At 37.8% G+C, this 23,347-nt stretch overlaps 1 protein-coding gene across 1 annotated transcript in view; it reads left to right on the top strand.

Moving 5' to 3' along the window:
• The window catches only part of LOC107722847 (phosphatidylinositol 4-kinase alpha-like), a 58,258-nt gene extending 42,713 nt beyond the window's left edge, over positions 1-15,545 (top strand). The window contains exons 36-52 of the mRNA XM_016531342.1: positions 886-965; positions 1,072-1,266; positions 1,859-2,026; positions 2,131-2,184; positions 2,426-2,546; positions 3,687-3,816; positions 3,959-4,029; positions 4,105-4,177; positions 4,263-4,333; positions 5,263-5,369; positions 5,860-5,964; positions 6,610-6,735; positions 7,347-7,467; positions 7,540-7,699; positions 7,795-7,884; positions 14,832-14,915; positions 15,030-15,545. Coding sequence (XP_016386828.1) covers positions 886-965; positions 1,072-1,266; positions 1,859-2,026; positions 2,131-2,184; positions 2,426-2,546; positions 3,687-3,816; positions 3,959-4,029; positions 4,105-4,177; positions 4,263-4,333; positions 5,263-5,369; positions 5,860-5,964; positions 6,610-6,735; positions 7,347-7,467; positions 7,540-7,699; positions 7,795-7,884; positions 14,832-14,915; positions 15,030-15,081 — 1,808 coding nt within the window. The 3' untranslated portion in view covers positions 15,082-15,545. The remainder of the gene's footprint in view (positions 1-885; positions 966-1,071; positions 1,267-1,858; positions 2,027-2,130; positions 2,185-2,425; positions 2,547-3,686; positions 3,817-3,958; positions 4,030-4,104; positions 4,178-4,262; positions 4,334-5,262; positions 5,370-5,859; positions 5,965-6,609; positions 6,736-7,346; positions 7,468-7,539; positions 7,700-7,794; positions 7,885-14,831; positions 14,916-15,029) is intronic.
• Positions 15,546-23,347: the final 7,802 nt, after the last annotated feature.

Raw genomic sequence — 23,347 nt, 5'->3', positions numbered from 1 at the left:
TCACTCACACTCACACTCTCACACACACACACACACACACACACACACTCACACTCACTGCTCATTCTTTATTAGATTAATGCAAACACTTTTATTTAAGCTGTTCTTCAAGTTGAATTTTTCTATAGTTCTTTTATATAATACAGATTGTTTCATTGCTTCACAGTAATGAACAGGAAAATAACAGGGTTAATGTTGCAAAAATCATCAATTATGAAACATTTCAAGTATAAAGCAACTATACAGACGACAATAGTGTCATTATACAGATCAATTCAGTTCAATTTTGATTAAATTCAGTTCAACTTTGTCACTCAGTCCATTCATCAGCCAACTTCATGCTGTAATTATGGCAAAGCTGCTTGTTTTTTTATTTTTATTTTTTAACGTATATATTAAATTAATGTGAGTTGTTGTTTAATTATTAAATTATTAAAATGTATTAATTTATTTTTAATTAACAAAACAATGATTTAATTTCATTACTAGTATTAAAATATTAAATTAATAAATTCTACAATTACAAAATGAAATATAGCTAATTTTCTCCATTTCAAATATATAAATAAATATACTTAAATATTTAAAGATACCGATACCAGTATCGGTATCGGTGCATCCCTAATTACTAGTATTAATATATTAAATTAATAAATTCTACAATTACAAAATGAAATATAGCTAATGTTCTCCATTTCAAATATATATATAAATAATAATGCATTGATTTAAATACTTTTAAGTATTCTGTGGACACATTCAGTCATGAGTGTCCAAACATTTCATTGCTAGTGCACATTTATTTTTTTTTATTTTTTGAGATTTGCTCACAATCCTGCAAGATTTTCTTCATCGTGTGACCTTTTAAATTCTTGTCTCTTGTAGGTCTGTTAAAGAAGACGAACAGAGGAACTCAGCTGCATAAATACTTCATGAAACGCAGAACGCTGCTGCTGGCCCTGCTGGTGAGATTAAAGTTATCATATTAATAAAGCCTGCCAAGATGAATATTGCCGTTTTAGTGTTTAATTAGTCAATGATTAAAGCAAACGAGCTCTTGTGTGTTGTTAGGCCAGTGAGGTGGAGCGTCTGACCACTTGGTACAATCCTCTGGGCAGCCAGGAGCTGCAGATCTCAGCCGAACAGTCTGTGGAGACCAGCATCACCAACTGGAGGTCCAAATACATCAGCCTGACCGAGAAACAGTGGAAGGACAACGTTAATCTAGCGTGGAGCATCTCGCCGTACCTCGCACTACAGCTGCCGGCCAGGTGAGACGTTTATCAAACTACACTACTGTTCCAGTGTTTGGGTCAGTTAGATTTATTTTTAAAGGTAATAATAAAGCAATTAGCCCCAAGAAGCCATGGTTTACGTAAGGAATAATTGACGACGGGCCATTGAATTATTAGAAAAATAATGCACACCTGAGGTGGTGATGCACCTCGGGTGTGCATTATTTTTCTAACAATTCAACAATTTATGTATACCTATTTTATTTATTTATTTTATACCTATTAATTAGATTAAATTAATTTATTAAAATAAATAAATAAAATGTGATTTCAAAATTAGGTTAAAATTTTAATAAATAATTGCAATAAAATTAATAAATAAAAATGTGTTTGACTTTTTTCTAACATAAATTTTTTTTTAAATTTATATTAATCTAAATGTATTGTTATATTAATCACATTTTAAAAATTTATTTTAGTCTAATTATTTATTCATTTTAAGTTCTTTTAAAAAGTATTTTAATGATTTATTTGTTTATTTAATGTGAATATAATAATTGCATAAATTCTCACTCAAATGTGCATCTACCGCTGACTGTAAACGTGTGTTTTTGCCACTGCAGTTTTTAGTGACGTGGCACACGATCGACGCTGATTCTCCTGAGCTGAGTCATATCTTGTGTTGGGCTCCGGCCGATCCTCCCACGGGACTCTCGTATTTCTCCAGCATGTATCCGCCGCATCCGCTGACCGCACAGTACGCCGTCAAAGTCCTGCGCTCCTTCCCTCCTGTACGCCACACCTGTCATTACACTCATGTTATTATACGTCTTTATCCGAGGTCAGTTTGAGTGCTTTTATTAATGCATATTTCTCTCTCTCATATTTTCAACAGGATGCTATTCTGTTTTACATCCCACAAATTGTTCAGGCCCTCCGTTATGACAAGGTATTGTGTGTGTGTGTGTGTGTATGTATGAAGTTTAAAAGTAATAAGGACAAATAATGCCAAAATGATTTGCATGTCCAGAGTGAGATTTAAAAAGGTATAAATCAAGTTGCATGCATCATTTTAATGTTTTTCATAAGTATGACTCGTATGTTGTATGCTGGCCATGTTTTGCATTTCTTGGTTTTCTCTTCTCTGACAGGTGAGTGCACTAATGATGCTGTTGTGTAATGTTGTGTAGATGGGGTACGTGAGAGAATACATCCTGTGGGCTGCACAGAAGTCTCAGCTTCTGGCGCATCAGTTCATCTGGAACATGAAGACCAACATCTACACAGATGAGGAGGGACACCAGAAAGACCGTAAATAAAGCTCCTCTTCACTATCATTGGCTTTAAAGCCTGTTTGCACCAAGAACGATAACTATATTAGCGTCCACACAAACTTAAGTACTTACAGTTTTGCCATCTGCCACTTTAAACATTCAAGCTTTTTAAAGTCGGCATGAAATGACAATTCACCCAATCTGTTTTGCAAATGCATGTCATAGATCTTATTGTGAACGATTAATTCGTGCATGTTTCATTTTAAAAAATGTCATAATGGATTTTCCAGCGAATATATCCGGCTTCGATCATTTATTTCACCTGAACTCCACCCCTGCAAACCAGTGTTATTTTAGTGTTAAGATGCTACTGTAGATTTTAATTAATATTTTGAGATTTCATGTGTAATGTGCTTTTTTTATGTTTTTAATATTTTTAATATTTTAATTAATATAAAATATTTGTAATGTTTTTAAATGTTTTCAATTAACATTTTAGTTTTCATTTTTATATTTTCTGTTTCATTTTAATTTTGGTTAAAGTTATTTTTATTTATTTGTATTTTTTGTGTATGTAGTTTTTATTCTTATATTTTCTGTTTCATTTTAATTTTTGGTTCAAGTTTTAGTCATTTTTTTTTTGTGTGTGTGTGTATGTAGTTTTTATTAGAGTTTCAATTATTTTAGACCATGTGAAATTAAAATGAGAATCTTTGGCAACTGGCTGAAATTATTATTTTTTTGTACATTTTTCAATTATCTGTTACACTTGGATGTAAGTCACCATTTCATCGTGACTTTAAAGTTAGGTGAATTCTGATTGGCTGTCAGTGTTTTTATCGTTCATCAGCTTAAAAAAAATCACTCTGAAAGTACAAGTTTCTGTCATTATTGTTGTGAACTCTGCTATTCTCTGTGATTTTATAAACCTTGCTTTATTATTAAAAGTTACTGTTCTTAATGTGAACGACCCAGTGCTCTTCAATGACGTATTTATTTGTTCTGTGTTTTCTAGCTGACATCGGCGATCTTCTGGAGCAGCTGGTTGAAGAGATCATCGGTTCTCTCTCGTATTCTCTGTGATTTTATAAACCTTGCTTTATTATTAAAAGTTACTGTTCTTAATGTGAACGACCCAGTGCTCTTCAATGACATATTTATTTGTTCTGTTTTCTAGCTGACATCGGCGATCTTCTGGAGCAGCTGGTTGAAGAGATCATCGGTTCTCTCTCGGGTCCAGCTAAAGATTTCTACCAGCGCGAGTTTGACTTCTTCAACAAGATCACCAATGTCTCAGCCATTCTAAAGTACTAGAAACATCTCTAACATCACTGAACACTCTTTCTGCACCTCCTGTTTCAGTCTCGAGATGGCGCTGATTCTCCACTGTTTTCATTTTCTTGTCTTGTGTTTGAAGCTGAAATCTCCTCTGTGTTTTTCGTATTTCAGGCCGATTCCTAAAGGTGACGAGCGGAAGAGAGCGTGTCTGCGAGCCCTGTCTGATATCAAAGTCCAGCCAGGTCTGAATTTCTCCTCCATAATCTGATATTACAAGCTCTCTTAATGACTTGACTGACTTTTGGTCTGTTGCTCAGGCTGTTATCTGCCCAGTAACCCTGAAGCTATAGTCCTGGACATTGACTATAAATCAGGACTGCCGATGCAGAGGTACAATGAGCGCTGAACACATCACACAGCGTCACGTGTGTTTGATGCACAAGAAAACATGTTTCTGTGTGTTTTTTCCTCTCAGTGCTGCCAAAGCGCCGTATCTGGCCAAATTCAAGGTGAAACGCTGTGGAGTGAGTGAACTGGAGAAAGAGGGTACGTCAACTATTACAACACGGACCTAATTCTGTAATTCCTGAAGAAAACAGCAGTGCTTGGAAGGCAGCAGAAAACCCACTTATAGACAGATTGATAGTAATGCTCAGTATCATGGAAGCTTGTTTCCACCATGGAATTAAAGGGGAAGAAAAGAAAAGAAATTCTGACTTTTTTCCTAGCAATTCTGAGTTTATATCTTAGAATTCTGATGTTTTCCTTGCGATTTCCGAGATTATATCTCAAAATTCTGAGAAAATAAAACAGAATTGTGAATTAAAAACCACAAAAATCTTTTTTTTCTTTTTTTTTTTTTTACCAGCATGGAATGAAAAATAAATTAAAAATTGCAACTTTTTATCTCAGAATTTTTACTTTTTTTTTTTTTTTCTTGGTGGTGACTTTATATCTCACTATTCAGACTTCTCAGAATAAGTTTATATTTCGCAATTCTGAAACCAAAGAATTGTGAGGAAGAAAAAAAAAAAATAGTGAGATAAAAAGTCACATTTACCCTTTTTTTGACCCATGGTGAAAACAACCATACAAAACATAAATAAATGAAAGAACAAATTGAATAATCACAGTTTTTAGTATGCAAACAGATGACAGAATAAGTGGCAGAAATGAAGCTTTAAATAAAAAAACAAATGTAAAATATAATAAAAAGATTTTTCCAACTTGAATGCATGACATGGCATAAAAAACACACAAAAAATAAATATTGCATAAATAATGATTAGAAATGAAAATGTAATAAAATAAAATACAATTAAGATGAAAATTTTTTCCAACTTTAAATGCATGACATGGCTTTTCAAAATAGTAATTGTAGAAATGTGTGAAGATGAAAGTCTAATGGGTTATGGTGCTTTTCAAGCTTGCTAACACATGAATGACACCGAATCAAAGCTTGTGTGTGTTTGTAGGCTTGCTGTGTCGCTCCGACTCGTTGGATGAAGCTCAGAGTGGAGAAGACACACAGAAGATCTGCTGGCAGGCGGCTATCTTTAAAGTCGGAGACGACTGCAGACAGGTTTCATAAGCTTTGCTTTTGCCGTCCCTTATTTACATATCAATTTATGTTTTGACTATGAACTCCGATTAGATAAACCAGTGACTCGAAGCTGTTGTAAAATAGCTGATACTGTATATATACTCACACCTGTTAGTTACTAATGCACAAGATGAATTGCATACAGAAGTGTAATAGTTTGTGAAGGAGTTGATTATTGTAAAAATGTAACACATCATCTCATGCCAATCTGTGAAAGCAAATTATATTCAAACAGCAGAAACATGTACAGTATATAATATAAATCAAAATATTTTAAGATATTATAGAAAACATGAGCTAACAAATGCATTGTACTTAAATATTTTAAAGCACATTTAACTGATATAATGGAAAAAGTGTATAATAAAAAATAAATAAATTCGTATTTAAGTGGAAAATGTTTGATTAAGTGTTTCAGACGTTTTTTTTCCCCTCTATTTTATTTTATTTATTTACTTTCTCTCTCCAGGATATGTTGGCGTTGCAGATCATCGGTCTGTTTAAGAACATTTTCCAGCTGGTGGGACTCGATCTGTTCGTTTTTCCATATAGGGTGGTCGCTACAGCGCCAGGGGTGAGTTATTTTTATTTTTTTGATTATTATTTTATTTGTAATTTTCAATGTTAAATTTAGTTTTTTAAAATTTTTATTTTATTTTATTTAACTTATTATTTAATTTAAAAATTATTTTATTTTTTAAAAAATCTTTGTATTACCAGTATTTTTATTTTTGAGTTTCACTGGCTGGCACCCCACCAATTTTCAATTGTAATCATTTAGCTTTGATTTTAAGCAGGTTTAGGTTTGATATTGGTAATGATGGGTTTCATGGTTGTCCTGGTCTCCAAACCTGTCCCTTTGCCACCCAGCAAAAAAACACGTCTTGTTATCCATGTTGACTGTGTAACTGGCAATTGCTCTGTGTCTAAACATACACGACTAATGAAATAAGACATCCCAACAGTCCATGTTTATTAATTGTAAATCTCACTGAAGTGGCACATGAGCATTAGCTGAACAGACAAACACACACATCTCACTGCCTGTATTGCATAATAATTCCCTTTATTATATTCGTTTATGTCTGTGTGCTATTCTTGATCTGATTTTGAATATATGAGAGCGAATCTGAGAGAAATGAGTCCGGCAGGTGTGACGCCAGCTGCTTTGTGTCTGGATGTTGTTGGTTGATGTGAAGGTCCTGTGTTTGTGTCACAGTGTGGCGTCATCGAGTGCATCCCAGACTGTAAGTCCAGAGATCAGCTGGGACGACAGACGGATTTCGGGATGTACGATTATTTCCGTAACCAGTACGGAGACGAATCCACTCTGGCCTTCCAGAAGGTGAGAAAAGCCAGTGGTTCTAAACCAGTCCACTAGAGGGCAATAATGACTTAAAATGATTTAAAATCATACAATACAATATTTAAACTAATTTAAAACAACTACAAATCAATATATTTCCTATTTGAATTTGTGTGACTTTAATATTTTTTTATTTTCATTCATTCATTTAATAATTTATTCTGTCAGTCATTCATTCAGACCTCATTACCACATCATGACTTAAAATTATTAATAATCATACAATACAAACAAACAATAAAATAAGCTACTAATCACTATAAAAACTGCTAATTAATATTTTTATTTAAACTTGAATATTTTAAGACTCATTTTAAAAGTGCGTTTTAAATAAATTACGTTTTTTTTTTTTTTTTTTGAACTCTTTTTTTGGAGTTCCCATAAAAATTTTTTTTTAAAAAGTTTTTTAAAACAAAACTAGAGCTAGGGGCATTTACATTTATGCATTTTACATTTAAATTAATGCATTTAGCAGACATTTTTATCCTTAGTGAAACCGGCTGTGAACAATGAGGGTCTTAAAGCATTGAGGAACACTGGTTTTCTGATTGTTTTTTTCTCCGTCTCTCTCTCTCTCGTGTGTCCATCAGGCGAGGTATAATTTCATCCGTAGCATGGCCGCGTACAGTCTGCTGCTCTTCCTGCTGCAGATCAAGGACAGACACAATGGAAACATCATGCTGGACAGACAGGGCCACCTCATCCACATCGGTGAGACATCTAAGAATGAATGTCTCTGTTCTGTGTTATCATGTGTGTTTCTTATGTGTGCGTGTGTTTCAGATTTCGGCTTCATGTTCGAGAGTTCTCCGGGTGGGAATCTGGGCTGGGAGCCGGACATCAAACTGACCGATGAGATGGTGATGATCATGGGCGGGAAGATGGAGGCCACGCCCTTCAAGTGGTTCATGGAGATGTGTGTGCGCGGATACCTGGCCGTCAGGTGAGATGTGTGTGTGAGTGTGAGTGTGAGTGTGTGTGAGTGTGAGTGTGTGTGTTAGAAACTGAGAGACTGAATGAATCTCTGTTACGCTGCAGGCCGTATATGGATGCTGTGGTTGCCTTGGTAACACTGATGCTGGATACAGGATTGCCCTGCTTCCGCGGTCAGACCATCAAACTGCTCAAGTGAGTTCACAACAACTAACAGTGGAGCATAAGGGAAATTAGATTTATATTTCATTCATATTGGAAAATATATTTCATTTATATAGAAAAAAATGTATGGTATGCTATGCTATGGTATCAAGTTATGGAATTGAATGAGATCAATTATTACTTTTTGAAGTAATAAACACAAATCAATATTCATGTACATATATTTTTTGTTATGAACATGGAAAATTAATGAGTTAAAAAGTATCAAAATAGATGTTAAGAAAAGCTCCAGAAACACACACATAGATGAGATATTTATTGATAGAAGAATGTTATTTATGTTTTATCAAATGTCAAATTGACATTTTATATGGCTGTTAATGTTATTTTTTTCTATTATTATTTTTACTTATTTATTTTTAATATTTTGTTAGTTTGTAGAGATAATAGCTAAATTATTGTATGCAGTTCATTGAAATATTATTATTATTATTATTATTATTATGATTATTTAAAATTGTCGAATTTGTCATGAATTTAGCCTTTATTATTATTTTGATATGGCGTTAGATTATAGATATTAGTGCTGGGCAACGTACATTTTTTTAATCGCAATTAATCGCATGATTTTTGTGTTATTAATTGCAAATAATTGCATTGTTATGAGCAAAATTCAATAATGAATTCAAAAGTAGTGTATTGTGCACTTTTATTTGAAAAGTACTGCTGTATGAACAAAAGTGCAATAACATTAGGTTTGCAAACACTTTAAACAAATAAGGTTTTACAGCAGTATTCCCTTTACATATTAGCAGTTAAAGTTTTTCTTGTAAATCTCAATGTAAACATTAATGCAATCAAATTAAAATCTCCTTTTCATACAACTCGTGTATTCTTCTTGTGATGGTGCGTCTTGAGGGAGGCTCATACGTGCCGTCATTCGTTGCGATCCTAAGAACGTTAACCTATTTTTGACGGACGCCACGTCCAAGTCGCATAATAGATACAAAATAAAAGTCAAAAAATCCTCTCAATTTCAAAATAAACACCCTGCGCGGACTCCCGATCTTATTTCACATCACTATATCCTTGCCAGGAGGCCATAAATGGTGTGTGAAATATAGATACATAGGAAAAACAGTAGGCGGTTGGGGAGAGGACGCTGGCGTTGTCTGTTCGCCGCTTCTCCACTCGAGTTTTAACTGCTACAGTAGTTACAACGTTAGACTACTGGCACTACTTTTTTATGTTAATGACTGTAATTAGTAAAACCCATCAGAATAATATTTGGGTCTGTTGTACGGATCTTACCGACTCAGATGACTCCACTTGGCTGGTAGCGGTTGGTAGCAAGTGCCTGCGGTTAGCTGTGTAGTTTGGTGCTTACCACGATCCACCTCTCCTAGTCTCGATTTCTCCGGATGATTTTTTGGTGCCGAGTTCTTCTCTTGCCCTGCACATTGCCTCTGTGGCTAGCGGCCAGCAACAGACGTGGAGCCCGTGTGACTGGCATAATGAACTACACGGCCACTCAATTGATGGAATATAACACTCCATCATGCATATCAGTCATTAAAGAACTTGGACTCCTACACCGGCCCCGTTACATCCACAGAAGCTCTCTGCGAAAGTTTGCTTACTCCTGCTCCGGTGACGCCATCCCTTCTGTCTGGGCAGCTGTGCGCCCTGTCGCATCTCTTCCACGTCATCAGAGCACTGACACTCTATGGATTAGTAGCACTGGAGACACTGCAACAGTGCCACATATGGAGCCAGACAAAAAATGTGGAGTGGATTTCAGCCTACTTCGCCCTGTGCAGAGACTTACTGCTTTATCCAACAATAAAATTGAACTGTTTAATACATAATCCCTCACAAAATGAATCCTGCTTCATACATGATCACATTCGGGACAAAAGTTTGGACATAATGTGCCTCACAGAAACCTGGCATCAACCAGATGTTTTTTCTGTTTTAAATGAGACCTGTTCTTCTGGCTACTGTTATCTCCAAAAAGCCCGTAGCACTGGCCGTGGTGGTGGCCTGGCTGTCATCTATCGCAGTCATCTGGATCTGTCCCCTCTGGCCCTCCCTGAGCTGTCTTCCTTTGAATGTCTGGCATTTAATTGTAAGCCTCCTCTCCCAATGACAGTACTATTAATCTACTGGCCACCCAAACCAAATTCATGCTTCATCTTAGAGTTGTACAATTGTCTTTCAACTTTCTGTGCAACCTCTTCCAATATAATACTTGGAGATTTTAACATTCATGTCAACGACCCCTTTTGCCACCTTGCTACAGAATTCTTGCAGTTACTGGACTGCTTAAACCTCAGACAACATGTTGATGTTCCCACACACATCAAGGGGAACATTCTCGATCTGGTCATTACGGAGTCTGCCCCTCTAAGTGCACCATTTGTGTATGATCTTGGTGTATCTGACCATACGGTCATTTCCATTGAGCTGCCTTTTCTGTCTTCCTACATCAAGCCCAAACATGAAATACGTTTTAGAAATCTGAAAAACATTAACACAGAAAATCTGACCTCAAGCCTTTAACATCTCCATTTTGCAAATATCTCATCAGTCACTGAATCTGTGGAACTTTACAATAAGACATTGAACAACATTTTGGATCTCCATGCACCCATCAAAGCCAGGACAGTTATGTTTTCCCGCTCAGTCCCATGGTTCACAAGTGACCTGTGGAAAATGAAGGCAGCTGGACGTGCCCTTGAGCGGCGGTATAAAGCTTCTGGACTTAATGTTTACAAGCTGGACTATCGGGACCACCGAAAAGCTTATTTGAAGTCCATCAAAGATGCACGGTCACAGTACTATTCAAACATTATTCAAAATAGTCCTGGCAATTCCAAACAGTTGTTCTCCACCATAAATCATCTCCTTAAACCTCAAATTGCTCCGCTCACAGGAGCTACAAAAGAACAATTCAACGATTTCTTGACCTTTTTTTTAATACCAAACTTGCCAAAATTCGCTCCTTCCTTTCTGTCCCCTCCTCCTCATCTGCCCCAACTGCCAACCCCGCAGTTTGGTATTTTGAGGCTGCTCTGCTGCTTCCCAGTAGTCACTCAACATGAGGTTGAGGACACCATCAGGGGGATGAGATCCTCCACCTGTGCCCTCGACCTCTTCCCTACAGCTCTGGTGAAAGCAAATATTTCTGCCAATCAGTCCCCTTATCACCATGATATTAAACCAATACTTTCAGGCTGGCCACGTACCATCTGCCCTAAAAACGGCCATAATCAGACCACTACTCAAGAAACCCACCCTTGATCCTCAAACCCTTGCTAATTACAGGCCCATATCCAACCTGCCATTTCTCTCTAAGGTTCTGGAGAAAGTTGCCAGCCACCTTTAGGACCACCTCAAATACAATAACATTTTTGAAAAGATTCAGTCCGGCTTCCGTTCCGCCAACAACAACCTTAGTGAGAGTCACAAATGACCTGCTGATGACAGCTGATGCTGGTTCATCATCACTCCTCGTCCTCCTGGACCTTTCTGCAGCGTTCCACACCGTTGATCATGGTATACTTCTTAACCGGCTACACCACTTCATTGGACTTAACACCGCCTTGTGCTGGTTTGAGTCATACCTCACAGACAGATCTGAATTTGTGGCCATGGGAAGCCCTGCGGGGTTCCACAGGGATCAGTTCTCGGACCTATTTTATTCATTCTTTACATGCTTTCCCCTCTGTAAAGTCATCAGTCGCTTGGGAATTTCTTTCCATTGCTAAACAATGAAACACAACTATATATGAAAACTGATATTGATTCATCATCATCATCGTCACTATCAACAACTCTACCCACACTTACTGCCTGTCTGGAGGAGATAAGGGCATGGATGAATCATAACTTTCTCCAGCTGAACAGCTCAGAAGCCATCCTCATTGGTTCCCCTCATTAGATCAGAACATCCACCATAACCTGCATTACATTCTCTGGTCAAGACATTCCCCTATCACCATTAGTCACCAATCTCAGTGTCAGGTTTGACCCTCATTTAACCTTTGAGGCCCACATCAAAAATCTCTGCAAAACATCTTTTCACCACCTCAGGAATATAGCCGGACTTCGTCCCACACTCACCCTACTTGATGTTGAGAAACTCGTCCACGCCTTTGTCTCCTCCAGACTGGATTACTGCAACGCTCTTCTCATTGGGATCCCTATCAAGAGTATCCAAAAAACTCCAGCACATACAGAACAGTGCCGCTAGGATCCTGATGAGAGTGCGTAAATACGAACACATCACACCAATTCTTCAATCATTACACTGGCTTCCCATTTCCGCCCAGATCGAATACAAAGTCTCCCTTCTCACATATCAGTGCATCCATGGCAATGACCCCATTTACCTTAAAGAACTCCTTACCCCACAGATCTCAGCACGTTCCCTCCGCTCCACAAACACTCATCATCTCCTTACCCCTAGAACTAAGACCCGCACCATTGAGGACCGAGTCTTCGGTGCCGCCACCCCTCGGCTGTGGAATGCCCTCCCTGAACATCTGAGGGTTCCACAAACAATTGATGGTTTTAAAAAGGGACTAAAAACCTACCCTTTTAAAAAAAATTTTAATGTTTAAATTACTTTTATTGTTCTAATTGTTTTAATTTATTATTACTTTTTTTGTAGCACTTTGAGATTTTCTTTAACATGTAAAGTGCTTTATAAATAAAATGTATTATTTTTAGATACAAGATAATTGAGGATGTGTTTTAGACGACTATACACCGCTACAAATCTTTTATCCTTGTCTTTAATAACTGGACTTTTAAGTGTATTAACTTTGTAGTCTACAGCACAACAAAGTAGGACATAACAATAAATACAACTATAAACCAAATTAAACCGGACAAAACAAACATTTAGACAACTTAGCCATGTTAGAACACAAATGATCAAGACAAACAACGTCGGACAAGCAAATCACATGGTCTCGCGAATCCTGTCGCTTCGGTTCTGAAATGCTCCTGGTGTGAGTTGGCACCGCGTGGAGGACGGAACAAAACCTCTTCGGAGCCGTGCAGATGTGTGCAGTGTAAATAAGGGGTTGCAGTGTCTACACCGGATGCGACAGTTGTCACGCCGCGCCGCAACAGCTAAAGTCTGTCTAGTCTGGAGGCGACAAAGCGACCGTTGCAAATCATTTGAATTTAGTGTCAGTATGTTATAGATAGAACGAGGCAGCAGTTTACTGTCTGGGATTTGTCGTGTCGCGCCGCATCCAGTGTAGACAGCATCACTCATTATAATGGGTTCTGTAGTATGTTGTCGCGTCGCACTGCAACCAGTGTAGACAGCATCACTGATTATAATGGATTATATAGTACAGGGGTGGCGAACGTCAGTCCTGGAGAGCCGCAGCCCTGCAGAGTTTTGCTTCAACCCTAATCAAACATACCTGAACTAGCTAATCAAGGTCTGAAGCATTGCTAGAAAGCTTACAGGCAGGTGAGTTTTAATTAGGGTTGAAGCTGAACTCTGCAGGGCTGCGGCTCTCCAGGACCGGAGTTCGCCACCGCTGGTCTATATAGTGCATAAGATTAGCCTGAAAAATCTGACAGGAAACTGTCAAGGAAAGACTCTGGTTCCACAAGGGTGGAATTTCTCAACCTAAAACTGTCTGAGGTTCTGATGGATGACTCCAGTGCTGTGACATCACTGACAGTCAGTGTTCCCAGACTCTTAAATCCACTTTATCTGTTCCAGCAAGGCTTAAGTGTCAGTTTACATGAGTGGGCTACTGAGCGTTCAAGACAAAGTGAAACACAGTTCACAGACGCTTTTACTTCTGTAATCAGATGTAATTCAGAATAAAATTCAACAAATGTGATTATTATCCATCAAGAATTAAAATGATTGTGTAAAGTGTGTCTTACATGCCAGAATGGAAGGGATGGGTTAAAAAATAAGGGTCTGAATAAAAACGTGTCTTCCTTTACTCATCCTCATGTGTTTCAGGTTTGGAAAAATGATGCATTTGATTTCATGTTTTTACCATGTAAAGCATGACATATGAAATAATACACATACAGACAAACCATGGGTCACAGGAGGGGTGGGATGTTGATCAGTACTGGTTTGGGATGGGCGTCATCATGCGTCTCAACCAATGAGAGCATTTGGGGTGGGCCTAACACCGGACGCGAGTGGTGCGACGCAACAAAATACTATATCAGCGGTGGCGAACTCCGGTCCTGGAGAGCCGCAGCCCTGCAGAGTTTTGCTTCAACCCTAATCAAACATACCTGAACTAGCTAATCAAGGTCTGAAGCATTGCTAGAAAGCTTACAGGCAGGTGAGTTTTAATTAGGGTTGAAGCTGAACTCTGCAGGGCTGCGGCTCTCCAGGACCGGAGTTCGCCACCGCTGATATAGTATTTTGTTGCGTCGCACCACTCGCGTCCGGTGTTAGGCCCACCCCAAATGCTCTCATTGGTTGAGACGCATGATGACGCCCATCCCAAACACTGACTGATCAACATTCCACCCCTCTTGTGACCCATGGTTTGTCTGTTTGTGTATTCAGAGCCAGTGAGCAACGGACTTTCATAATAATAATAATAATAATCTGCGTTAATGCGCGATAAAATAATTGTCGGCGTTAATTAATTAATGCGTTAACGCACTAATAATGCGTTAACTTGCCCAGCCCTAATAGATATATTTTAATTTACATTTATTCATTTAGCAGATACTTTTATCAAAAGCAACTTACAAACAAGGAACACAACAAGCAATTCATCATATAGAGGCAAATAAACATGAAAAGTGCTAGTAATATAAGGCTTCAGACATTTTTAGCATAGTACAAATATGCTGATGGATAGATAAACAAAGATGGCTAGATAAACAGAATTAATTAATGGATAGCTTGTAGTTTGTTGATCTGAAGTGAATCGTGTGATATAAAGTGAATCATGTGTGTTGTATAAGCAGCGTTTTAACCCTGGAGTGAGTGAGAAGGAAGCAGCAGCTTTTATCATCAAAGTCATTCAGAACTGCTTCCTGAGCAGCAGGTCAGTGTCTCTCACACACATTAATGCATGTCATTTCCCTGACAATGTTTCAGTAGGAAAAACTGTGCTTATAACATAAATAACATGACATGAAATGTTTTTCATTTGTTCCAGGAGCAAAACATATGACATGATCCAGTACTATCAGAACCAGATCCCCTACTGAAGGCCAGAGAGTGTGTGTGTGGGTGTGTGTGGTTCTCTTACTGTCTCTTAATGCTAAATTGCACTGCTGTCTTGGTCTGGTGTGTTTGTGCACTTTATACACCTGAAATGTGTTTGCATGAATTTCTTTGCACCGATATCAGCACTTATGAAATGTTTTCTGCACACGTCACACTGTCTGCTGCATGCGGCTTTTAAAATTACAAAATCACTTTTGTGCCATTTTAATATTTATATTTGATGTGATTTTGTTGTCTTAATTTCCAGTTAAATCATGTGGTTATTAATCTACTGCAGATGTGTTTATGGACATGAACGGCCTGGACTACAGACAAATGTCATATTTTAGAGGTGACAAATTTACACATTAACGCACAAACTAACAAAAATCAGTATTTGATTGTTTCTTATCATGTAATAGAGGAGAGATGTTTGAAGAGTTGAAGTGTTTGGTTTTTCTTGGCAGTGTTTACAGCTTTTTCTGAATCACTTGTTTTGCAGTATGTGACTGTTTATTGATCAGTTAATTACATTTAATGTGAGTGAGTCTACAATTTCAAGGAAAGGATGAAATGGTTTTGGTAACACGTTACAAATAACATCACATTTGTTAACATTAGTTAAAAACAGTTTTTAACATGAACTATCAATGATAAATACTTCTAAAACATTGATTAATCATTCATTCGTTTTTAACATGAACTATCAATGATAAATACTTCTAAAAAATGTATTAATCATTGTTAATTTTAACATTTACTAAAACATTATCAAAAATAGTTTCTGTTAATATTATTAAATGGAAGGTGAGCTACCATGAGCTAACAATGAACAGATGTATTTATTACTAATTAATTATGTACTTATTATTAATATTTTTAATGCATTAATGGGAACTTATTGTAAAGTGTTAATGTATTTTTTTTCTTTCAGTGTTTCATAATAATCTAAATCTAATTTTATAAGTGAGAGCATGAGATCAATGCACATAACACATGTATTTTCTGGTTAAACTCAATAGTTAATAATCCAGTGAAATGATACACATACAGAACATAGTAATGCTTTTCTGTATTTCTTGTTTTGTTTGCCTTTGTATTTTGTTTACTTTTATTTTTTTTATGTTCAAATGAATAGAAGGCAGTATATTAAACTGGAAGCATTTATTTTTTATTAGTTTTGGAAGCACATTTTTTTAAAGTTACTGTATTTGTAGCTTGTTTGACCTCAGTGATGATGAGTCCTTTTCTTTATACATTTTCTGGAAATGTTTTGCATATTGATCTTTGTCTAATATAATACAAAGTGCTTTATTGTTTCTGAAAAAAAAAACCCGATTCTGTGCAGGAAAAGCATATTCTGCATCTTTGATTAAAAAAAAAGAGCATAAAGAATAGAGTGAAGCATGTTTCCTTTAAATGTTCTCCCTTCAAAGAAAATGAAAAAAACTTTTTTTTTTTAGAGTTCCCCTACTGTTTTTTTCTCCTCCATCTTCTGACGTCAAATCACCTGAGATCTCTTACTTTTCATTGGATGTTGTTGAACTTTCTCACACATGCTCAGATGGCAGGCGGCTATGAATGGCCGTGTTTGCGTTGAGCTGCACTGAACTACATGTAACTTACTGTGCTTGCAGAACTTTACTGCCCCACTGCCGTTGTATGTGGTTGTGACTGACTGTAACTTCTATAAAATATGATGAGCCTCGTGTCAAACCTCAGAGCGTACGCCTGTAGGTCTGACATGAGGTTTTCAGAACGTACAGCTGCAGGGTTGGCACTATTTTTTATTGTAAAGCCCCTTTTAATGGCAGTTGTTGTTGTCCTGTGCCACAGCTCATAACATGTTTGGACAGCAGTGAGTGTTTAATGTTTAATGAGAGTTTCCCTAATGCTTTGTTGAACACTGTTTTACTGAAAGATATAGTGATTCCATTCATTGGTATGAATGTAAAAGGGAAATTAAAGTGCACTTGACTTCAAACACTTTCATCCACTCGTTATGGCTCTTATACTGACTTTTTCCCCAAGTTTAAGCATAACCCTGGAACACAGGACCCGGGAAATTGTAGGAAGGATTTCATTCCAATCTTTTTCTGTGAAAGTTCAAAGAACATGAAGTCACATTTTACAGTCTTTGCATCATTTTCCACACAATGAAAGTGAATGGTGACTGAGGTTGTCATTCCATGGGACAGAACAAAATGCAAAACCAAGATCTGCTTCATTATCACAGGGAAGGAACACTGTTGGATTACCTCAACAGTATTTGATTAGCTTTAAAAGATCATTGGTTTGCTTTTGGGTCCAGCTAAAGATTTCAACCAACAGATTTGACTCGCCAGTATCTTGGGCATTATAAAGTACTAGAAACACTGAAATCTAGTGAAATCAGTGCACAAAGCAGCTCAGACCACCCTCATGTATCCTATCATCTTTTCAGTCTCCATTTCCCCTCCATTCTGCGATAAGATTCAAACCACTATCCAACAAAATCTGACATTATGAATGCAATCCTCCAATCCACTCCTGTCTGTTTCAACACAAGCATTCAATAGTTAGATTAAATGGAGTGATCTGTCCTTCAGTAAGTAGGAGCACCCCATCCCTTACCAAACAATGCATGATTGTGGGAAGAAATGAACACAGACACAGGAAGTGCTGTGATCAAACTTTCTTCAGAGGTTTATTGCTTTAGGCGTTGGTTTACAAACATTAGCAAACAAAGAAATATCGCATACGATTCTCACCCAATAAAATTATCTATTGCCGTAAAAGGAATCAAGGAATCACGAGCAAAAAAATAAATAAATTTTAACCAATAGAATGTGCTTGTTTTACATAGAGAAATAGTGGACATCGTATTACAGTGCAATCTGCGGAAGTGCATAGTGACTGATGATGGTAATTCATTGAACAAGAGCCGGAGTACGAAAGGAAGTTTGAGCAGCTACACGCTTATCTAGGTCAAGGTGAAGTGCTGTGAAGAGACTGAATTACAGAGTACAGAAATCAATATTTAACAGTTATTGTACTTGTAGCTTAACAATAATATTTACCTCAGGCAGCAATGAGTCCTTTTCATTAAAAACTTTACAGGAAAATTTTGCATATTGATCTCTGCCTAATGGAATATAAAGTGATTGCTGAAGCGCATTGTTTCCAAAAACAACATTTGATGGTTCAGTGAAGGGAAAACACATTTTACATCTTTGATAAAAGAAAACAGAAAAATGGTGTGAAATGTATTTCCTGTAAATGTTCTTTCTTTGATGAAAATTTAAACTGGATTGTATTGATTGTATTGAAAAATTTTCCATATTTGTCTCCTGAGATCATTGATGACTTTTCATTGGATTTTTTTCCCTCTGGCCAATGAAAATCTGACACGTGTTTAAAGACACACCCCATTTATATAGGTAATACTGACCTGGATTTCCTTCTCTCTCTCATTGTGGATTAGTGTCGGGATAGAGAAAGAAGCCAAGAGTTGGTTAATGCCTTCTTATTATCTTTTTTTTAGATGCTTACATTTTTCTCTGTATGTCTTGTCCTTCACTTGAATCCACTGAGGTCAATATGCCAATTGTTGACTCTACACTTGTATCATCCACCATGGTAAACCCACTGGCTTTGTCTTCATCAAGACTCCAGTATCTTTTCGATGCCTTCTTGGTCATTATATATTTTTACGACATTAGTTTGGCTACATTGAGCTTGGATCAATTATGGTCTCCTGTTTTTAGCTGGATACAGCTGGGTTTAGCAGTGTCTAAAATAGTTTCAGCTGTCAATAGCTCGGTTCAGATATATAAAAGATATTGTTTTCAATTATTCAATGGCTCAGAAAGAAAAGACGATGACAATATGCAGACAAAATGGATGGTAATTTTTTATTTGTACAACGTTGGTTCAGCTATATTTGACATGATTTAGCTGGATACAACTGGGTTCAGCTGTGTTTGAAATAGTTTTAGCTGTACGTAGCTTGGTTCAGATTTTCAGAAGATGTTATTCTCAACTATTCTGCGGCTCAAGAACACAAGATTATAACCAGTTGACAACAATATAGCATGACACTAGAACGATAACGTGGAAAAGATTAAACACAGCAAAGCAATTATATGCTAACTTGATGACATTTAACACGATGATGCAATGACCACATTAGGTTGAGCAAGAAGGTTGATCAAATTTATAATAATGCTACGACATTTAACGCAAAGACCGAAAATGTCGCATTATGCCAAAAAAGAATAATATCGACCATCCAGGAACAGGCATTGAAGAACCAAATTTATAATAATACTACAAAATATAACGCAATGACCGAAAGAACGTATTATGTCGAAGAAGAATTATACCGCCGGCCGCCGCAACGTCAAACCCACCGGCCGCCGATGACTCAAACCCGCTGGCCACGGCTGATCCAAGCCCGCCGGCCGCCCTATTCACCCAAATCCAAAAGAGGGAGGATGAGGCGAAAAGAATGGCTCTCTGTCCTCATCCTTTCTCCAGCGGCTCCAGCCCCAGAGCTCGCTCCAGTGTCGGCTTCAGCCCCAGAGCTCGCTCCCGGGTGGGCTCCTGTTCCCCAGTTTAGCCCACGGAGGGCTCCTGTTCCCGGGTTTAGCACACGGAGGGCTCCTGTTCCCGGGTTTAGCCCACGGAGGGCTCCAGTCCCCGAGTTTAGCCCACAGAGGGCTCCAGACCCCGAGTTAAGCCCAGAGAGGGCTCCAGTCCCCGAGTTTAGCCCAGAGAGGGCTCCAGTCCTCGAGTCTAACCCAGAGAGGGCTCCAGTCCCCAAGTCTAACCCAGAGAGGGCTCCAGTTCCCGAGTCTAACCCAGAGAGGGTTCATATCTGCCTGCTCCGCCATGGCCTCCTAGTCTGCTTGCTCCACCATTTGTTCCTAGTCTGCCTGCTCCGCCATGGCTTCCTAGTCTGCCTGCTCCTCCATGGCTCCCCGAGCTCCCTGCTCCGTCGTGGCCTCCTGAACTGTCTGTTCCACCATGGCTCCCTGAGATTCCTTTTCTGCCATGGCCTCCTGAACTGTCTGCTCCGCCATGGCTTCCTAGTCTGCCTGCTCCGCCATGGCTCCCTGAGCTGCCTGATCCGCCATGGGTCCTGGAACAGGTACCGCGCTGGAGTCTGTCCGTCCCTGTAAGCCTGTCCTGAAAGGCCTCCAGAGCACCCACCCCCCCTCCTTGGTGGAAGTGTTACGGCGTGGGGAGTAATGTCAGACTTTGTTCTGTGTTTTGCTCCCCACGAGTTCCATGTCCTGGTTTTCCCATGTGTTTCTTTTTGCCCTTATTTGGTTCTTCCTGTTCTGATTATGTTGATTTGTCTCCAGCCGTGTTAATTTAGTTTTATCATTTGTGCTCCTTTATAAGCCTGTCTCCTACGTCCATTCGGTGTCCGGTATTGAATATCTGTATGTGTCTACCACTCCTGCTACGTGTGTCATTAAAATCTCATTGTTGATGTACTCCTCGTCTCCGAGTTCCTCGCTCCGCGCTCACTCACAGTAGCAACGTGACATGCTCAGGTGAAAAATAACTGATCTGCTGCATTACAGCTTGTTTGAAGTGGCAGGAGGACCTAAGAGAAAACATCCTCATCTTCCACTTCACTGGATCTAGGGCAGGACACTCAGGTTGCATCTCATTTACATTTGACAGCTCACCCCAATCTTAAATTTAAACACAATCTGGCCTAAAAGGAGATTCTAAGATTACCATAATTTCCCATGTCTTCATCACCCCTCAGTGTACCACCAAGAGTGACCATCAATAATTATCGGAAGGAGTGGGGTAAGATGAGGCAATTTTTACATGTGTTACCTGCTGTACAAGGAAAAATTAAACGGGTGTTAAATAAATGGAGCTACCTTTACTTAAAGTCGAGTATCTCTTGATAATACAAGAATAAGTCTGTGACAGAAAGCCACAAACATATGTTTTTTGGTAGCAGATTAAATGTAAAGGAACCATCAGCCTGTGTCAGTTTTCTTAAAAACTATATACACAGTATGTTTGTGAGCTATGAAAATTTCAGAGATGTCCAGTCCTGCTCCTGCCAGTGTGACGTTTTCAAATCTTTAAGCAGAAGGAGCTGTATGAAACAAATCTGACTTGTGATGCAGCCTGGAATCATAAATCACACCATGTTCAGTAATTTAGACCAGAGAAGAACTGGTCCCCTGACTGAGCCTGGTTTCCCCCAAGGTTTATTTTCCCCCTCCATTTCTATCACCTGATGGAGTTTTGGTTCCTTGACACTCTCACCTTTAACTTGTTTAGTTAGGGTTTAAAAGGCACTAAATATTCAGAAATATTATCATTTTGACTGGACTGACACTATCAGATGATAACAAATTGTCTTCTGTAGAGATGCTTTATAGCTGAATTGAATTTGTTTTATAATTGACAAATTTTGCAACATCAACAAATGAATTTAATCAACATCGAACTGACTGAAGCTGAATAATGACACTATTGACTTCTGTAGAAATCCTTATAGCTAAACTGAACTTAGTTTCATGATTGATTTCATACACAGTTATGGAACTGAACTGAATCAACACCGAACTGTCTTGGACTGAATAATGACACTATTGTTTTGTTAGAGCTTTTGCATAATTGAACTGCTTTGAAACCATCTGTATTGTATAAAGTACTGTATTAATAAAGGTGACTTGACTTGAAGGGACACCATCCTGCAGAGTTTATCTTCAACACACCTGCCTGGAAGTTATTAGTGATCCTGAAGACCTTCATTAGCTGGTTTAGATGTGCTCCAGAAACACTATGGGACACCTCTACATTAATTGTTTTGAGTCCAACAAGTCGTGTGCTAACCAGCCAAACCTCGACCCCTCGCTTTAATAAGCACAGCCAAAAAAAAAAAAAAAACGGAAACTCAACATTTAGAAAGAAACCTTATAACATTACCAAACTGATTTAGAATCAGACCAAAGTGATAAACATTCTATCAGTCAGGCTCCACCAGCACTGATTAAGCTACTTAAAAACTATAGCTTCCCAAGTTTTACTATGTACGCTAAATGCAACAAATACAACCAGCAAATACTATACTTTATTTAACTGCATAAAAAACTGTGCTGATAGAATAAATACATCATAACCAAAATCAGGGACTTGCTAAGCTTAATAGGAAAGTTAGGCTGTCGCTACTTTTAGTTAGCTACTCAACAACACTGCCTTATAGTTTTGTGTGCTTTTGTTGGATTCCAACATGTGAAGTATCAGTGGCTAGTGAGGTGGATAGAGACAAAGATCTGGAAACCTCAAAGAAACAATCATTCAAAGGAAATGGCACTATGAGCTCACTGGTGCACTGAATTAAAAGCCCCTACGTTTAGCATGCAAGATCACAACAAACACATAACTTCTTTCATCCAAAACCATTTTTCAAATCCTAGGAACTTGAATTGCACTAACAGTACAAATTCATCATATTGTGATGGAAAAACACCTAATTCTCCAATCACTAGCATTCAGATTTAAAATCTTATTTTATTCCACTTAGCCCATAACCAGGCAGTAACTTTCCGCTGACATTCTTATTCGGGGTAAATGGTACTTTTTTTTTCTGTGTACTTTGGCTGCCAGAATTAGTACTATTAACAGATCTCAAGTACAAGTCTTGCTAATCTGCCTTCTCATATAGATACAATGCAGACAAACAAACAGATAAATCTTTAAAACCCTGGATTACCTTAAGACTATTGCATATGGACTTGCTGTCTGCCATTAACTGCTGTTGTTCTGCACAGATAACATTATTCAGACCCATGTTCAGTTAGAGCAAAATGAGCCCTCTCAGATTTTTAAGCTTGTGGATTTTGAATATAATTTTCTATAAAGAAATTAATAACTGGGTTACACAATTTTTGTAGGTAACAAAAGTCAGAAATCACACTTTCACATCTACACTTGGTCATTTCATTCAGGTTGTGCCATTTGCTGATCAAAATTTTTGTCATCACCTACCGACCCTAATATCTCAAAACTTTAATTTTCCCCCCAGAACACAAAATGTCTAAGTGGCTCTTTTACAATGAAAATTCATTGTGATCACAGTCTGTAAATTTCAGTAACAATTTTGCATGGTTTATTAAAGAAAACGTATATATTATTTTGGGATCTGAACCGAGACCACTTGCAGGCTGAACAAAACTACATTTGTACATCATAAATGTATATATAAAATGACTAAATTGTTAAAAATAAATTATTTTTTGTTTTCTT

Source organism: Sinocyclocheilus rhinocerous, unplaced genomic scaffold (assembly GCF_001515625.1).
Source record: "Sinocyclocheilus rhinocerous isolate Xijiao unplaced genomic scaffold, SAMN03320098_v1.1 scaffold1596, whole genome shotgun sequence".
Lineage (NCBI taxonomy): Eukaryota > Metazoa > Chordata > Actinopteri > Cypriniformes > Cyprinidae > Sinocyclocheilus > Sinocyclocheilus rhinocerous.
This window is presented reverse-complemented; position numbering and strand designations above follow the sequence as displayed.